This window comes from Emys orbicularis, chromosome 11 (genome assembly GCF_028017835.1).
Source record: "Emys orbicularis isolate rEmyOrb1 chromosome 11, rEmyOrb1.hap1, whole genome shotgun sequence".
In the NCBI taxonomy this organism is placed as follows: domain Eukaryota; kingdom Metazoa; phylum Chordata; order Testudines; family Emydidae; genus Emys; species Emys orbicularis.
In genome coordinates this window covers 60,195,549-60,212,883 of record NC_088693.1, presented here as the reverse complement: position 1 = coordinate 60,212,883, position 17,335 = coordinate 60,195,549, and the positions used below count along the sequence as shown (strand labels likewise).

The window sequence follows — 17,335 nt, the reverse complement described above, 5'->3', positions numbered from 1 at the left end:
CACGTCCCCGCACAGGTCGATTGGCAACTAGGCGGCCTGGCCGAACAGACCAGAGCAATCGAGCCCGGCGTGGTGCCCCCCCCCGGGTTCCCTCCAGGCCCCGCCCCGCAGCAGCACGGGCCGGACTCGGCGTGCGCTGAGAGCCGCAGAGCTCCGAGGGGTGGGGCCGAGGTCAGAGGCAGGACCGCGCGCTGGCTTCCGCCCCTGCTCAGCGGCGCTTTACACCCGCCTGCGCTGATGGGCCCCCCCCGGCGGCTGCTGCTGGTGTCCAACTCCACCCTGCGCGGCGGAGGGTACCTGGGCCACTGCCAGCAGCAAGTCAGGAGCTTCTTCGGGCAGTAGGTGCCAGCACCCCCGCGACCCCGCCTGGGGAGGCTGCATAGGATGACCAGAGAGCAAGTGTGAAAAATCGGGATGGGGGTGGGGGGTAATAGGAGCCTATATAAGAAAAAGACCCAAAAATCGGGACTGTCCCTATAAAATCGGGACATCTGGTCACCCCTAGCAGGCGGCTCTGCTCTTGTGACTCATTGTGCCAGGGCACTGCCCGGACAAGCCTTCAGCCAGACTCCGCTGCCCCGCCAGGCTAGCGCCTGTGGCGTGTGCAGAGCCAGGGGGCAGCTTGTGCCCCCAAGTGCTGTCCTCGTCTTTGGGCGCGGCGCCTGCTGATGCCCACCAAGAGCTGGAGGGAGGCGCGTGTGCTGGCCTGGGCCAGCGGCCCAAGTGGAGAGTCTGTGCCTACTCTGCAGTGCCTCCCTCCTGCGAGACCCCCGGGCAGGGCTTCCAGTGCTGCCTCTTCTTTAGCACTGTGCCCAGACAACCAGCAGCACCTTCCAGTTGTACACCAACGCTGGCGCTTTTCAAAGCTGCCGCTGGTGCTTGGGTGCCCAGTTCCCAATCATTTAAATGGGGATGGGGTTGCCCAGATCCCTTGGGTAGTTTTAGGGTGTAAACTCATGGCAGCCGCCTGTCTCTGTCTGCTAAGCACTGACGAGGTGTGCTGCCCCGTGCACTTCATAATGGTGTAGCTCAGTCTTGGATGCTCTAGCGAAGAGAACATAGTGGTTACATTTTAAGCAGACATATCAAACAATGTGCTGGAGAGTGTGTGAGAGAGAGTATGGGGCGGGGAGGCTAGTGCACTAGGTGGAAGGGCTGCCTGGACCATGAGGCACAGCTGGATTCCTGGTATAGACAATGGTGTTGCATTGGGACTGGGGCCCTTCTAGGGACATATGTAGAACAGGACAAGAGACTGGTATGCTGAGAAACAATGCTGCAGTGTTTAGTTTTCAGCGAAATTCGTAGTGCTGAACACAGGCTGATAGAAATGGGAGTGTCACACAGCAGGCATAAGTTAGTCATAGCCTGAACTTTATTCATTTTAAAAAGATTGTTGGTACTCATTATCAGCATTGTCACTGAAGGTTTGGTGACGTTCAGGTCTTTGGAAATCAGATGTTGTGGATGGAAAAGTAGGAAAAGCAAACAGTTTCTTTTTTAAAATAAAAGGAAGGAAGAGGAAGGCTACTTTATCTTAGGCCTTCTTAAAACCTCTTCTTGGTTGTATCAGGAAAAGCAGCCCTTCCCTTTCACCCCGTTAGCGTGCAACTTTATGTCCACTCAGCAATACGAAGCTTTCATCACCACTTGTGATCTCTGCATTTAACTCCAACTTGTTAGGTCACAAGGAAAGTTTAAATGGGGGTAGTGGAGAGAGAGAGAAACCAAGTAGGTTAAACTTTGGGTCTGCTGTTACAACTAGTTACGCCCATATAACAAAGCTGATGAAGCCCAAACTATTTGCCCAAGTTGTGATCATGTTATCTGTCTTTCCTAGGAAGGTGAAGAGAGTTTTGTTTATTCCCTATGCTCTTCATGATCGAGATGCCTATGCCAAGACCGCAAGAGAGAAGTTTGAAAGTTTAGGTAAGACAGCATCCTGCTTATGGACCTGGAGTTTCTGTAGGGGGAAATCAACATGGTAACTTATTAAAATATTTTGCATGAACTTTAGTTCTGTGGGTTTTTTGTGGTGAATAGACATGCTAGCTTTTTCAAGTGGCCAGTATCAAGGAATAGAGGCTGTTGCATGACTTCTATATCTAACTGGTGTACAAGATCTAGTTAAACAATTCTGCCCTTCAAAAATAAAACAAAATCCCCCCTCAACAGATAACAGCAGATGTTATCTTTGAACTGTCTACAATGACACCTAACAGGCCACTTTCCTGTGTGGCTCCAGATAACCGAAACCTCAACAATGTAATATGAATAGTTCATTTATTCATTCCAGTGTGTGTTTGTCTGAATAGTGCAAATTATTCCTTGCCTTGCATTTTGCACTGTATTGGCCAATCCTGTGTCTGTTAGGGCTCTCTGGTAATTTCCACATTCTCCCTCATCCTGCTTGGCATGAATAGTTTTGCCTATTCATCTTTAAACTTTGCCAGCTTCCTTTTAATCTCTTTTTCCAGTTCACCCATAAATCTAATTAACACCACCATTGCTATAATAATCCTGTGGTGCACATACCTCTTCACCTTTTGCCAGGCTGAAATTGACCTTCTCTTCCTATCTTCTGTCTCCTAGCCGGCTTGTACTGTATGATAGTACTTTGCATCTCAACCTCTGGCTGCTATGTTTCCTTAGTAGCTTCTTGTAAGGGGTTTTGGAAAATAGGTGCGACTTATCTCATATCTTTATTTAAATAGAAATGGCAAAGGTAGATAAACAAATGTTTTCTTATAGGATATGGGTTAGACAGTATTCATGAATCTTCAGATCCTGTAGAAGCTGTAAGGAAATCTGAAGCAATATTTATTGGTAAGTGTTAGTTTTTGGACCTTTCCCCCCCTTAAGTATAACATAGAAAAATTAGTGCAGTCTCACCCAACACTTATATAGGAGAAACGGGAGTGAAGGACCTGATTCTGTCCAAGAGGGCTGGTCATTAAAAACAACTCAGATAAGAAAACATTTCTAGTTCACAGTGGCAATTAGGAGTTCCCTTTCTAGTTAAGATTAGGAGTGTATATTGGGTGGGGGCTACATGTTAAGACCTGATCTTGCAGAGATTTAGACATTTCACTGTTTATATTGTTGTGTGTCATATTGCATCTGAACAATGAAAACTGACATCTGTTTCAGGGTCTCATGCACTAGTGGAATGCTGAAATGTTGGGAATACAAAAATTCTATAAGGGTTTGATGTCTGTGTCAAGATCTCTCAATTTTAAAGAGAATCAATTATATTTAGAAACCCCTATAATTTAGGTCTAAACTCTGATTGGCCCTCCTAACAACATACTACACTGTCATGGCTTGGATTTGACATCTAAACTAAAAATACACTTGAGGCAAAGGCAGAACAAAAAAGGTTAGTAACAGAAACTTGTGGGGGAGGGATAGCTCAGTGGTTTGAGCACTGGCCTGCTAAACCCAGGGTTGTGAGTTCAATCCTTGAGGGGGCCACTTAGGAATCTGGGGCAAAAATCAGTACTTGGTCCTGCTAGTGAAGGCAGGGGGCTGGACTCAATGACCTTTCTGGGTCCCTTCCAGTTGTAGGAGATAGGATATCTCCATTAATCAATATTGCTTTAAAAAACCAAGAGAATCCAGGCTGTTTCCCCATTTGATGGAGGCAGAAATAATAATGTGACTTGAATTCTTCTGGCGTTCAGGTACTGTATCTATCTACACCAACCCTTGCTGAGCATAACTTTAGACTGTAGCCCATAAGACTAGCTTGTCTTTATTATATTCTCTGCCTTGCCTTCATTATATTCTGCCTTTATTATATTCAGCACTAATAAAGGATACAAGCCTGTCAGTTCGCTGTAAGACATTGGCTTCAACAGTTAGCTGAGGCTTGAGGCCTATGAACTTTGGCACAGATAAACGGCCCGAGAGTAACCCCTAAATTTTGGGGAACTGGAAAAAGAGTGTAAGGGGAATTTTGTCAATATTGACATCAGCCACCCACAGAAAAATGAGCTAAACACCATCTTTTGGAAAGAACATCCAACCACAAGAGTGCCATGGCAACGAATTGACACATATGATAATAAATTGAAATGGTTAATATACTAACTTTTATATAAGAAGGACACCTCAACATTAGTAGGGCTAAGGAAATACAAATAAGGAAGAGTGGAGAAATCCCTACTGAATATACATTAGACACAATGGTGTCAGCGTAACCTATTGTAAAAGTTACCTCCCAGCCTGTGGGCTACATCTCTCTCCTACTGCCCCGGGGATGTGCCAGAATGATGGCCACTGGTGATGAGGAGGAAGATAACGGCTAACATTTCAGGTTGTTCTGCAAGGGATGTAGCAAGCATGGATACTCAGATGTACTTTCTGTATTATCTCTATCTACCTTACTGAGTTGGAGGGTTTGACTGTGCTAAATGTATTAATAAACTATTTGTAAATATAGAAGAGTTCCCAACCATATAATAATCTGAATAATACTGGGGCTGAGCTTGGGACAAGAACCTGTCTATCCTCAACGTGCTAACTGAGGATTCTTAATATAATCAATATAATTAATACGTAATCTATGGATCAGGCTACAAGACCTAGTTTTCAATTTATTTGTAAACGCTTCTGAAAATGTTCTTGCTCTCCATAAGCGCACAAGGTGTAGTCAAAGCATGAACCTTGACCAAGAGGGTCTAGTCTGCTTCTTGTACAGACATTAATAAACTTCTTCTAATGATGACGGTCCAGAGGAGTAAGTGCAGTTGCTGCATTGGAATCAATTTGCCAGTAGGGAATCTAGTTGTAGTCACAGCACTGAGCCCGCTAAATTCACCAAGCGTTAATAAAGACACTTCTCAGAGTGTCAAGTTCCTACCAGTTAGATCCGATTCTTGCCGCCTTCTCTAAATTCTGTGTCAGCGTAGGAAGGAATTATCTTCTGTAGTTTGAATAAACAGAAGATTGAGTTTTGGATTCATCCATTCTTTCTCAGACATCAAATCTTCCTAAAAACTGGAATGAGATCACATCGCTATAGTATAGGATTGTGTTGAGACTAATAATTTAAAAACTTTACTCATGTGCATATTAGACTGGTATCTTCAATTACATTAGCTGGGGTAAATGTGACCGAGATTCTCTAGGGCATAAACTGACCCTCAGCTGAGGTCAGTATTCCTTTGAAGCAGCTGGCTTTACCTACTGCTGCAGGCAGGATACCAACTAGATGGCCCATTGGGGTCTTCCAATCTGGCAATTCTTAGTCTGAAATAAGGCAAAGCTACACTGTTTTCCTGCAGGTGGTGGAAACACATTTCGGCTCTTGAAAGCTCTTTATGACAACAGTCTGCTCCAGGAGATCAGGAAAAGAGTTCTTGAGGTAACCTAAATGATTCACAAACTAAATTACAAAGGGCATGGATGGATATCCAGTTTGTATTCCTTAGTGTTTGGAGAAGCTTTTTTAATTGCTTATACATGGTTGCTACACTTTAGAATACCATGGTTCAAGCCTGGAGGCTTTATGCAGGAATTACTGGGTGAAATGTTATGTCCTGTGTTATACAAGCAGTCAGACTAATGATCATAATGATCCCTTGTGGCCTTGCATTTTATTGATGTCCATATCTTCAACTGCAGTCTCATGGCCACTCAGCAAAATTTAGTAATTCATGCTGTAATCTAGTAATAGCTGCCATACGTTTCTCCCAAAGAGAAACCACTATCCCCATACTTGAGTTAAATCAACCATTATCTCTCCTATAGGCACCGACTCCGTGGGTGCTCTGGGTCTGGAGCACCCACGGAAAAAAATTGGTGGGTACTTAGCACCCACTGGCAGCTCCCCGTGGCCCCGCCCCGCCCCCCTGCTCCAGCTTGCCTCCGCCTCCTCTCCTGTGCGGGCTGCCGCGTCCTGCTTCTCCCCCCTCCCTCCCAGCGCTTGTGCGGCGACACAGCTGATTCGCGGGGCGGAGGGGGAACACGACGCGCTGAGGGAAGAGGTGGGGCCGGGGCAGGGATCCAATGGGGGCGGAGTTAGGGTGGGGATGGGGTTGGAATGGGGGCAGGGCCAGGGGCAGGGATGGGGGCAGGGCCAGGGGCGAGGGGCGCGGACACCCACTGGCGCTGAGAAAGTTGGCGCCTATGATCTCTCCTTTAAGAAACTCATGTGGGTAGAAAGAAGAGATGGACTGGCTCAGGGTACAGATAGCAGGAGAGAGACACTTAAAGGTCAGGTATCCATCTTGTCCACTGTAAACACAATGGAAACAACCACTCCTTTCACATGTAATTCGACTTAGAAGGATTAGCTTTATCAATAAACATCCATTTCACCATACACACATAAACCAACAAAAAATTAATCATCAAAATGTACAGATATGCAAAGTAAGAAATGCTTGAGAACTTGTTTGTGTGATTTAAGGTTGTTTATTTTGTATATTTTTGACATGATGATACTGTGTTTAACGGTTATAAAGCTTTAACTTTTTGAATTGCAACATCTGTCATTAAATATTTTCTGACCCCCCTCTGTAATCTCCTGCAACTATGAAAATGTAAATAGATAAAAATTGACAAATACTCAAAACCCATAATTTTGTGCAACTGAAAATTTAAATTGAAAATGCTTAAAATTGATATCTATAGAAATGATTAAAAATAAAAACTGACTTCTGCCAAGCCCACATATAGTGTAGAGTAGGTGCCAGATGCATGTACTTTAGATTCAAGCCAGTGCCCCAGAAGTGAGACTCTGTATCTTAGTACCAATCCCCCAAGTCCTCCAGCTCCCTTAGCTATGCTTGGGTGCATGGACTCAGGCGTCTCAGCAGCAGAAGAACATCAAGGAACTCTTCTCCCATGAAGTAACGTAAGTGTTTCATCTCTGACTTCAGATTAGTCTTTGTAATGCAAGATTTCTCAAACACTGCCTGGATGGGTTGACCTGGCCCAGGAAGACCAACTGACTAAAAGGACTGGCTGCTTGAAGACAAGCCCTGAGTAGAAGGGCTGGGTCCGGCTGAAGACTCCTCAGACAACCATGGTTTTGAGTTTATGGTATTCCTTTATTTTTGGATTTTAATACCCCACAAGAGGCGGGACTCAAGTGTGCCTTAGCCAGAGGGCCAAAGCGCCATGGCCCTAGCCCCTGTGAAAGGCAGCAGTCGGCTGTCAGAGACCCTGCAACAGGGTGAGTAGTGCCTCTTTGGGCCACAAGGAGAATACCACTGAGGCAGGCCCTGTTGTACCCAACTAGTTACTCATATTAGACGGATGCAGTATGTGAGTATGCAGCAAGTTGCCAGAACCTATGAGGGAAAATTGAAAAAATTGGGATTGTTTAGTCTGGAGAAGAGAAGACTGAGGGGGGGGACATAACAGTTTTCAAGTACATAAAAGGTTACAAGGAGACAAGTGAAAAATTGTTCTCTTTAACCTCTGAGGATAGGAAAAGAAGCAACAAGCTTAACTTGCAGCAAGGGTGGTTTAGGTTGGACATTAGGAAAAACTTCCCGTCAGGGTGGTTAAGCACTGGAAAAAATTGCCTAGGGAGGTTGTGGAATCTCCATCACTGGAAATTTTTTAAGAGCAAGTTAGACAAACACCTGTCAGGGATGGTTTAGATCAGGAGTGGCCAAACTTTCTGACCCTCTGAGCCACATACAATCTTCAGAAGTTCGAGAGCCGCAAGACACACAGAATCTCCCTCACGGGCCGGCACCTGCCGGGCTGTGTGGCTTCTGCCCTGACACCCTCTGCGGGGCTAAAGCCCTTAGACCCTCCCATCCCTGCAGGGCAGAAGTACCTAGTCCCACCACCCTGCTGAAGGGCAGAAGCCCCAAGCTTCCCCCCCCGCCAAGTCTGGTAGGTGGAGAATGGGTGTGTGTGTGTGTGTTGGGTGGGGGGGCCTCCATGAGCTGCACTCTAACTGCAAGAGCTGCATGCGGCTCATGAGCCATAGTTTGGCCACACCTGGTTTAGATAATACTTAGTCCTGCCTTGAGTGCAGGGGACTGGACTAGAAGACCTCTTGAGGTCCCTTCCAGTCCTAAGATTCTACCCATGTACATAGCCCATGCTGAGATGTCACTAAACTGGAATATCAGGAGTGTTGGCCACAATTGGCAAGAATATTGCTGAGCCTCATGGGGCTGGTGCACATGTCTTTGGTGGTTCTCCATTCTGGTTTTGAGAGTCATAAGGACAACTCAGAAAGATGAATCATGGATTGAAAAGGACAGTTGGCAACGTGCCTACATTCTGCATTTTGTCTGCTTGCATTTTGCTTTATGCTACTCACAGGGGATGCCACAAGAAGGCAGTAGAAACGTCTCCCTTACATCCACTTGTTTGCAACCTGGGACGCTAATCTTGGATTAGGTTTAAGCGGCTGCTGATTGAAATGGCCGGAGTGGCTGCCACACTGCATAAGTTTAGCTAAGGCCAGTCTTCACAGTATGACGGTGGGACAGCAATGCAGACTGTCAAACGTGGTGGTGGAGAGGCACAGTTAGAAATTGGAAGGTGGACTGCAACACCTTGCTACCCTTGATGTTCAGCCAATCTAGATATTGTGATGCATATGGAAGATGATGATGACTCTTCCCTGAATTATTGGCACCCTCCCCTTGCTGATACTTTCGGTAACCCATCTTGGGTGGCACACTTAGCCCACATTAGCTAACATCTCTGGGCACAAATGAACTCAATTCTTTCCTTCCCGGGTGGAATACAGATATTCTGTCCATGCAGAGCAGTAGTATTGATAAGAAAACTTGGACATTGCTCTTCCCAAATGTGAAGAGGAGGGTGGCGTTGTTCCCTCTTGTCTTGGAGTCTGGAGGAACTGAGGAGCCAGTTGGGAGCCAGCACAAACTCAAAATTGGCATTCGGGGGAACGTGAGACCCAGCTGCTGGCCTGTCTTCTTGATGACACTTTCAAAGGGAAGGGATGAATCAACACCCCAAACTAGATGCTGTTGATGTGACAAAGCTGACTGGAACTGTAAGAAACTGAAAGATGTGGCCTTTTGAAAAGAGCTTTTTACTGATACTCTAGGCAGGAACTCAGCACTCTGACTATCAAAAGGAGAACCAGGCTTTAGTTGTGAAAACCTTGACGTTCTCAGCAATTTTGTACACCTATTTCTGTGAATCAAAGGCCAGATTTGTAAAGGTATTTAGGTGCCTAACTCCCATTTGAAATCAGTCTGAGTGGGAGCTTATATACTTTCAAAGATATGGTCCTAAGTAAAGTAGTGATTTAAAAACCAATACACAGTAACCACTTGTCTCTCCATTCAAACCAGCATGAAACATTTTTCCAGCAGGGACCTTCAATAATGAACGTATCTCAAATTCTGTACTTGCATTATAACAATATTAACTTCAGATGGGATGGTTAGGATTGCAGCACACAGCTCACAGGTTGTTTAGATTGATGCATCTCCACGGACTTCACTGGAACTTTGCAGATATACACCACCAGAGGATCTGGCCCTTACCTGTGTTTAGGGTTAGAAGTCTTGGGGCAAAAAGGTCTTAGCCTCCAAAAGCACCAGCGGCACCAAAACTTTAGGCTATTTTGAACAGGATGAAAATGAATTCATAAAAATATAACAGGCAGACACTTGCTGTGCTGCCAACAGAAACAACCCCGGGACATGCTTGGTAAATAACCCTGAAACAACATAAGCATAATGTTGTCTAAAAGAATATGCATGTTTTCTCATCAGTGAGTATTGTCAGAACATATGCACTATCATTTCCCTACAGAGTTTGACACGTTAAGGCACAGGATTGAGTTTATCTGGATTCAGTTTCAGCTCTGCCTCAGAGTATGTAATTTTGAGGCAGTTACTTCACCTCAACTTCCCCCGTCTAGCATTAAAGATATTATAGTTGGGGAGTTTGACTTCACCAATTTTTTTACCTTACTTTTTACATCCCTTCTCTCAGACCGTTTCAAAAGGCATCAGTCTCATCTCTGGCATCAAGAACTAAGTTTCTTGCAGCAATAACCTTTCCTATTACAGTGCTGCTTTATCTTCCAGGATGGAATTCCATACCTGGGGTCCAGTGCAGGAACTAACGTAGCTACTATCAGCATCAACACAACCAATGACATGCCCATCGTGTACCCACCTTCTCTGCAGGCCCTTGGATTGGTTCCTTTTAACATCAACCCCCACTACTTGGATCCAGATGTTAACAGCACTCACATGGGTGTAAGTAAAGTACCTCTCCCCAGCTGCAGAGCTAGTACACTAAAGTATGAGTACAATATGCACATGCTGTGACTTGCAAAGCTTGCTGCTGTCTAGCAGCTGCCTGCTGGAATTGTTTGAAATGTAAATGAAGCAAAGGAACCTTTGTTACTGCTAGCCTCCTCTTGGAAGGTTTTCCTTGGGAATGGGAAGGTTACTTGGCAACAGTATTACTGAGGTGGAACAAATTTTGATGGCTAACTCAGGCCTTTTGATGACTAATACAGTTAATATTACTGCTGACATGTACTGCTTAGGTGGGCAAGGGAGAATACTAAAGGGCAAACTTAAAAAAACCTTGAATAACGATACCTGCAGCATTAGGTAAAATGCAGTATTTCTGGAAAACTTTCACCATAGACTGTCTAACTTGCTGGTCCACTGTGACATTCCATCTAGAAATGTCTTGAGGCTTTATACACATCTACAAGAGTTTGCGTTTGAGACTTTCAGGTCATGGTGGAGCGAAGGTCATCTAAGAACCCCTGGTTTATGGAACCTGTAAGGAATATGGAAATTACTACACCCACCCCAAGGCACTTCAGCAATAAACCTTAAGTTCTCAGATAAAGTGAGCCCAGATTGTAAATGGAATTCAGAGGGGAAAATATTACATCAAATATAGAGTCCATATACATAGACTAAGGTGCAGAGCTGTGAATTTAGGTCTACTCAGTAAGAAGCTAGGATAATTTAAATTGTAATAGCTGAACAAACCACCTATAATTTGCAACTAGTTAACTCCTAAGAGCACAATTCCTGGGAATTTTGCTCCTATGATACAAAGTACTTCAGCCTTTTATTTACAAGGATGGTATCTGTCCGCACACAGGCAGTTTCTTGGCAACAATAAAAGATACTCTCCATCTCAGAACCATGGAGAAATGGAGGACCCGGACCCAAACTTTTTAAATGTAGATCTGTTTTAAGATATGGATGTACAGGTACACTTAAATCAGTTTTGCAGGGAGAAAAAAACTGTCTGCTGCTCTAGAGGCAAGCTAAGAGTTAGTATTTCTTACTGCTCAATTTTCTGCAGAACTTCTAGGGGGAAAAGCTGTGTGGGATATAAATGCTTGTCTCTGCCCTTTGTGTTCCTCTGACCTTTTCATAAATCCTTCTGGCTTTCTTCTTTCCCTTTGTGTCCTTCTATCCCTTCTTTGCGCTTGCTTATTTCTGTCACTCGGCTCACCAACAACTCCAAGGGAACGTGGTTACATGGCAGAGTTCTCTGCCAAGGAAACCTGATTAGGGCTTTAAATGTCATTTCTATTAAGGAGAAATATGTAGCTAATTCATGGTGGAAACCTTGTCCCCTTTCTCTGGAGACTCCTATCTCCTTCATTCAGAAATTACTTACAGAACTACCTCCAGCAGTATGAGGGACAGAGCAATATTTAATCAAATAGTTCCTTAACCTTAAAATAAATTGAAGTGGAACCTTTCTGGGTTTCCAAATTTAGATTTTTTTTGTTTGCAACATTTTAACAAAAGGTTAGTATTTGAGATACAGGGTGAACTCCTGGCCCCAGTGAAGTCAGTGGGAATCTTGCCATTGACTTCAGTATGGCCAATATTACACCCATAAGCTTCAAGCAAATGAAGTTTTTCAGTTGGGAATGATACTTGCCTACCTCGTAGGAGCATTAGGAAACATTATCAAGTTAACATTTCTTGAAGTGCTTTGTGATATTTAGCTAGAAGGTTCTAAATTCTAAGTACTCCTATAGCAGAAATTACTTAAACCTAGACTCACACTAGATCCTACTATTCCAGGAGACTCGTGCGGAGAGGATACTTCAGTATCATGAGGAACCAAACACCCCTCCAGTTCTGGTGAGTAATACATCCCACTCAAACTCTCATCTCCAGAACTCAAGTCATATGAATGCACCCTCTCCAATCAGGTATTGAATTTTAGATGTCTTAATCTTTCCCATAGTACTGTAAGGCTTTTCTATCCATCTTCTACCATGGAGACGTTTCACTGCTAGCTTCAACCTTGTTCAGGTTGCTCTAATCTGCATCCTGTATATTCAAGGCCTCTTGTTCTATGCAAGAAAGACCCTGTATGCAGCACTGCCTCCATCTGCCTCTGGCTGCAGAGAGTAGAGCAGTGGTGCCCAAACTCTACCTGTCACACTCCTCTTACCAGTAATGGAATCTGTCCATGCCCCCCTCCATTACAGCACAGTTGGCTCAGCAGAGGAGCTTAGGCTGATGGCAGAACTGGGGCTAGAGGCAGAATAGGGGACGGAGTGGAGCTGAGGCCAGAGCTGGGGGGCAAAGCATCTTTATCACTAAACACTTGTCATGACAACACACTGCTGTGTAGGAGGTCAGCATTCAGACGATTTCCATCCTAGCCAGCATGCCCAATCCCTGCTGTCTGAGAAATACCTAGTTGTGGTTTCTAACAGACTTCATTGGTTGCTGTATGGCAATCTTGACAAACTAGACTTTGAGAATGATGGTAGTTAAAGCTAATGAAGGATCCCAAGGAACCATTTTATTTCCCCTTCACGTGTTTTAAAGACACAGTGAACTGATTGTAAAAAGTGAAATCATCCTCGCAACACTAGCTATGATTTACCTACTTTGTCCTAGTGCCATCATCTTTGAAGAAGTGCCATCCTTATTAGGCACAGGTGATGGAGTCAGCATATAGGCAGTAATTGCTGTCTGTGCCCAAATAATGCATCTTGGGGATTGCCCATCTGAGACCATACTCTTCACTGTGAGAACTACTAGTTAAAATAAACACCAGGTTGCCAGAGATGAGTCAAATGCTTTAAGCGAGCTGAAATAAAATAACCCTTAAGGTAACTTGTGGTTAGATGCTCAACCAGAGATACTTTTTGTATTATCGCTATCTACCTTACTGAGTTAGTGTTTGTGACTGTGCTAAATTTATTAATAATACTTGTAAATACAGAAGAGTTCCTATAGTGTGAGTGTTGCAACTGTGCACATCGAGATTCCCAACTATATAATAATTTGAATAATACTGGGTCTTGGGACAAGAACCTGTCAATCCTCAAAGTGATAAATTCCCAGTTAAATGAAGAATTCCCAGTTACCTCGGATCTCTCGTTTTGGAGCTCAAGTGACAGCTTGGGGTTTTATTTCTTGTCAATTCAGGGTTTGCGCGAAGGAGCAATGTTACTAGTGGAAGGAGACAAAGCCACCCTGCAAGGAGTAACTGGAGCAAGGCTGTTTTTGAGGTATTCAATTTGCATTCAATTCTGTGCAGCTTTTAATCAAAGTTTGTGTTTTTCTTCAACAGCAGAAAGGATGATTGTAACTGCACCCTTGTGGGGTGCTGCACCCATTCACACTTACTGGGCTACAGCGTGCCCTTTCAAAAATGAGTTGCAGCTGTGTGTACTGGTATATGAGCCTTACTCACATGAGGAAAAACTATGGATTGGAGTAATGGTGAAGGACTAGGCCATAAGGTTCAATACCTAATAGCAGGTAGCCCAAGAGTTCCACATAGCTTCCAGGACCCAGATCTGATAGTAAAAGGAAGCAAAATAGACTGTTCACCTTTGTACTTTGACTGCCAAGTTTACAGCATGGTTCTTGTCTTCATTCCAGAGGTGAGAAACCAACTGAACATGAGCCTGGAACAGATTTCAGTTTCCTCCTGACCGATAGTAACACCCAGAAGCCCTGACCTTTCCTGCAGTGAAACACCAGATCCTAAAGGAAGATAGTGAAAAGAGGAGCTCCCAGGTCTGGAAAAATTAAATTTTGTAAATAAAGCAGGATTTAAATAACCCATTACTCACCATTTTTATTTCTGTAGGAACTGACTAATCTCAAACATTTCCTTGCAGCACTAGGGGAGAATACCCTCCCCTGAGGCTAGTTTATACACAGGGCCGGCTCCAGGCACCAGGCAACCAAGCTGGTGCTTGGGGCGGCACCTGGAGGGGGGCGGCGCGGCGCTCGGGCCGCCGGGGAAAGCAGGGCCACAGCCGGGCTCGCCGCCCTGCCCCCGGCGCTCTGGCCGCCGGGGGGAGAGCCGAGCCCCGGCCGGGGCTCGCCGCCCTGCCCCCGGCGCTCTGGCTGCCGGGGGGAGAGCCGAGCCCCGGCTGGGGCTCGCCGCCCTCCCCCCCGGCGCCCTGCCCCCGGCCGCTGGGGGGAGAGCGGAGCCCCCGCCGGGGCTCGCCGCCCTCCTCCCAGGGCTCCGGTCGCCCTCCCCCCCGGCGCCCTCCCGCCGGGGGGAGAGCGGAGCCCTCGCCGGGGCTGGCCGCCCTCCCCCCGGCTGCTGGGGGGAGAGCGGAGCCCCCGCCGGGGCTCGCCGTCCTCCTCCCAGGGCTCCGGTCGCCCTCCCCCCCGGCGCCCTCCCCCCGGCCACTGGGGGGAGAGCGGAGCCCCGGCCGGGGCTCGCCGCCCTGCCCCCGGCGCTCTGGCCGCCGGGGGGAGAGCCGAGCCCCGGCTGGGGCTCGCCGCCCTCCCCCCCGGCGCCCTGCCCCCGGCCGCTGGGGGGAGAGCGGAGCCCCCGCCGGGGCTCGCCGCCCTCCTCCCAGGGCTCCGGTCGCCCTCCCCCCCGGCGCCCTCCCCCCGGCCACTGGGGGGAGAGCGGAGCCCCCGCCGGGGCTCGCCGCCCTCCCCCCCCCCCCCCCGTGGGGGGGGGGGGGGTGGCGGCCGGAGGCTTTTTTGCCTGGGGCGGCAAAAAAGCTAGAGCCGGCCCTGTTTATACAGGTTGAATCTCTGTAGTCCGGCACCCTCGGGACCTGACCGGTGCCGAACCAGAGAATTTGCCAACCCACAGGAGGTCAATGCAGAGTGCCAGCAGGTCTCCATGGGCATGGGAAGTAGGGGTGCGCTCAGCCGGCCGCTCCAATGCCGGCCGCAGGTCCCAGCTGCTGGCCCCAGGTCCTCCCCCTCCCTCCCAGAGCTTGAACGCCACGAATCAGCTGTTCTCGGCGCTTTGCAAGCACTGGGGGGGAGGAGGAGGAGTTGGTAAGTGTGGGGCCGCCGGCGTGCAAGAGGAAGGGGCAGAGGGGGGAGCTTGGCACCTGTGGATGTTCCGCACCCACTGATTTTTCCCTGTGGGTGCTCCAGCCGTGGAGCACCCACGGAGTCAGCGCCTATGCCGGACCACGGATGTTGACGGACCAGGGAGTGCCGGATTAGAGAGGTCCAACCTGTAGTACGGATTTAGTAGTTTGTGTAGTGGGGGCATGAGAGAAAGCAGCTCCCTCTTCTCCGCTTAGCTGCTGAAATAAGGATTTGCCATGCAAGGGAATCTGAAGATTTTATGGTTCTCCAGCCTTTCCTGACACCACCTTACCTGGAAGCAGAAAGACTCCCCTATTCACTTGCTTGCTGAAGGGAGATCTATTCCTTCCCCACTAAAGGCAATGGGAATACTTCCCCCCAAAAAAGTTTCTTGATGTTAGCAGATTAGGAGGCCAGGTCACATTGGTTCATGCTGCCTAGCCTAGGTTCCCCCCCCCCCTTGTTATTCCCCCTCCAGAGCCTATTATTTATTAAAACGTGCAACAGACTAGTAATAGTTCCTGTCTTAAACACACCAACCCTCTTGGTATAGTTATAAATACCTGGACCACACCATGAAAAAAGCACAGAGAAATCACACATCTGATTATTATTTATTTTCTCCAGCCCCAGCTGTTATATACAAAGCTAATTTAATAATCATTATGTACAAAATAAGTGTGCATTTAAAAATTTAGATTACAAATTTGCAAATACTAGAAAAAGTGCAAAATTTTAAAACATCTTCCATCATGCTGTACAGAAACAAATCCAACATTAGCCAATATACACACTTAAAATTATTAAAACTTAGCCATTGGAACATAATACATATTAAAATAAGACAAACAGTATATACGAAACCTTAAAAGCACCCAGAAGGGATGAAGGTATTGCACAGAAGACTAACAGCAAATTCATTACACTGCTAGAAGGCTATTAGTGTTGAATATATCTAGTTTCAACTAAAATTTGACTTTATTTAAAGGCATTTTTGGCATTAAATCCATTTGTAATCATATAATTGCACAATCATAATTACTAGAATTAAGAGATGGTTAATTGTCACACTATAAATAAGGCTTAGTGTTCTATTTCCACCAAAAGTTATAGCGATTTAAGCAAATGCTGAGGCACATCTTAGTGAGTCTCATTTTCCACTCTAAAAACTTCTTAAGAAAACTTTGTTTGAAGTAGCAGCATTATCTCCGAGAAATTGATCAGAGAGGGTGGCTCTTTACAGACAGCCTGGCCCTAACCCTTCACTTAGCAATGCCTGGACTGCTCCTGCAGACCTCATTACAGGAGCAGAACACAAGGCAAACTTTCACTACTTGAGTCCTTGCAATTACTTTCTTTAAGTTAGGATACCACGGAACACAGCTCTCATTTGTTAATGACTAAAGAAAATATTCCTAGTTAGATGCACATGGGATTCCTGGTTTTAAGGGTTTGTTTCTAGGCAAATTATGGTTTCAGTTTAGGAATAAAAATTCATTATTGGTATTTGAAAATTTCCCTTGTTATATTAAAAAATTGGCCTCTGCCACTCCCTCCCCAATGGCAAATTTTATTGGATATTTAATCTCACACTCTTGCTTGGGTGAGGTTATAGTTTAAAACTGGAAACCCTGTATCTATCCTCGCCACATGGTTTGGAACTATGGTTGGAACAGGAGACCCTCCCTGCCCAGCATTTTGGAAGGATGGCTAGAAATAGCGGACAGTAGATTAGACATGAGTTTGCAGTGTCAGAAAGAGCCAGTAGGATTTCTATACACTAGTAGCAAGACCCCATAGAGCATTCAGATCTGAGCACCAGAAATGTTTAAGAATCCAGATGGGAGCAACACATGAATAGAGCTAGAGGAACTGGGTTCTGAGGAAAGATTGAAATAACTATACATGCACAGTTTGGCAATTAAATATAGCATGTGAAAGACTTAGGTATCAAACAGAAAGAAAACATCCCCAGTGTTCCAAGGGGATACAGCTCAGTGTGGAAGATGAAATTGAACAAAGGAAAGTCTAGATTAAATATCAGCACTAATTCCTCAAGCATC

At 46.0% G+C, this 17,335-nt stretch overlaps 1 protein-coding gene across 3 annotated transcripts; it reads left to right on the top strand.

Annotated features, from left to right (window-relative positions):
• Positions 1 to 168: 168 nt before the first annotated feature.
• On the top strand, positions 169 to 14,035 carry LOC135885385 (alpha-aspartyl dipeptidase-like). Of its 3 annotated transcripts, none has more exons than XM_065413055.1 (8): positions 169 to 338; positions 1,841 to 1,929; positions 2,752 to 2,826; positions 5,289 to 5,368; positions 10,047 to 10,220; positions 12,036 to 12,095; positions 13,401 to 13,483; positions 13,860 to 14,035. In XM_065413055.1, the coding sequence occupies exons 1-8, from the start codon at positions 238 to 240 to the stop codon at positions 13,936 to 13,938; spliced, it is 741 nt and encodes a 246-aa protein (XP_065269127.1). In that variant the 5' UTR covers positions 169 to 237; the 3' UTR covers positions 13,939 to 14,035. The 3 variants fall into 3 exon arrangements, with proteins under 3 accessions (XP_065269127.1, XP_065269129.1, XP_065269128.1); XM_065413057.1 differs by having other exon boundaries at positions 251 to 399; positions 1,845 to 1,929; XM_065413056.1 differs by having other exon boundaries at positions 251 to 401.
• Positions 14,036 to 17,335: the final 3,300 nt, after the last annotated feature.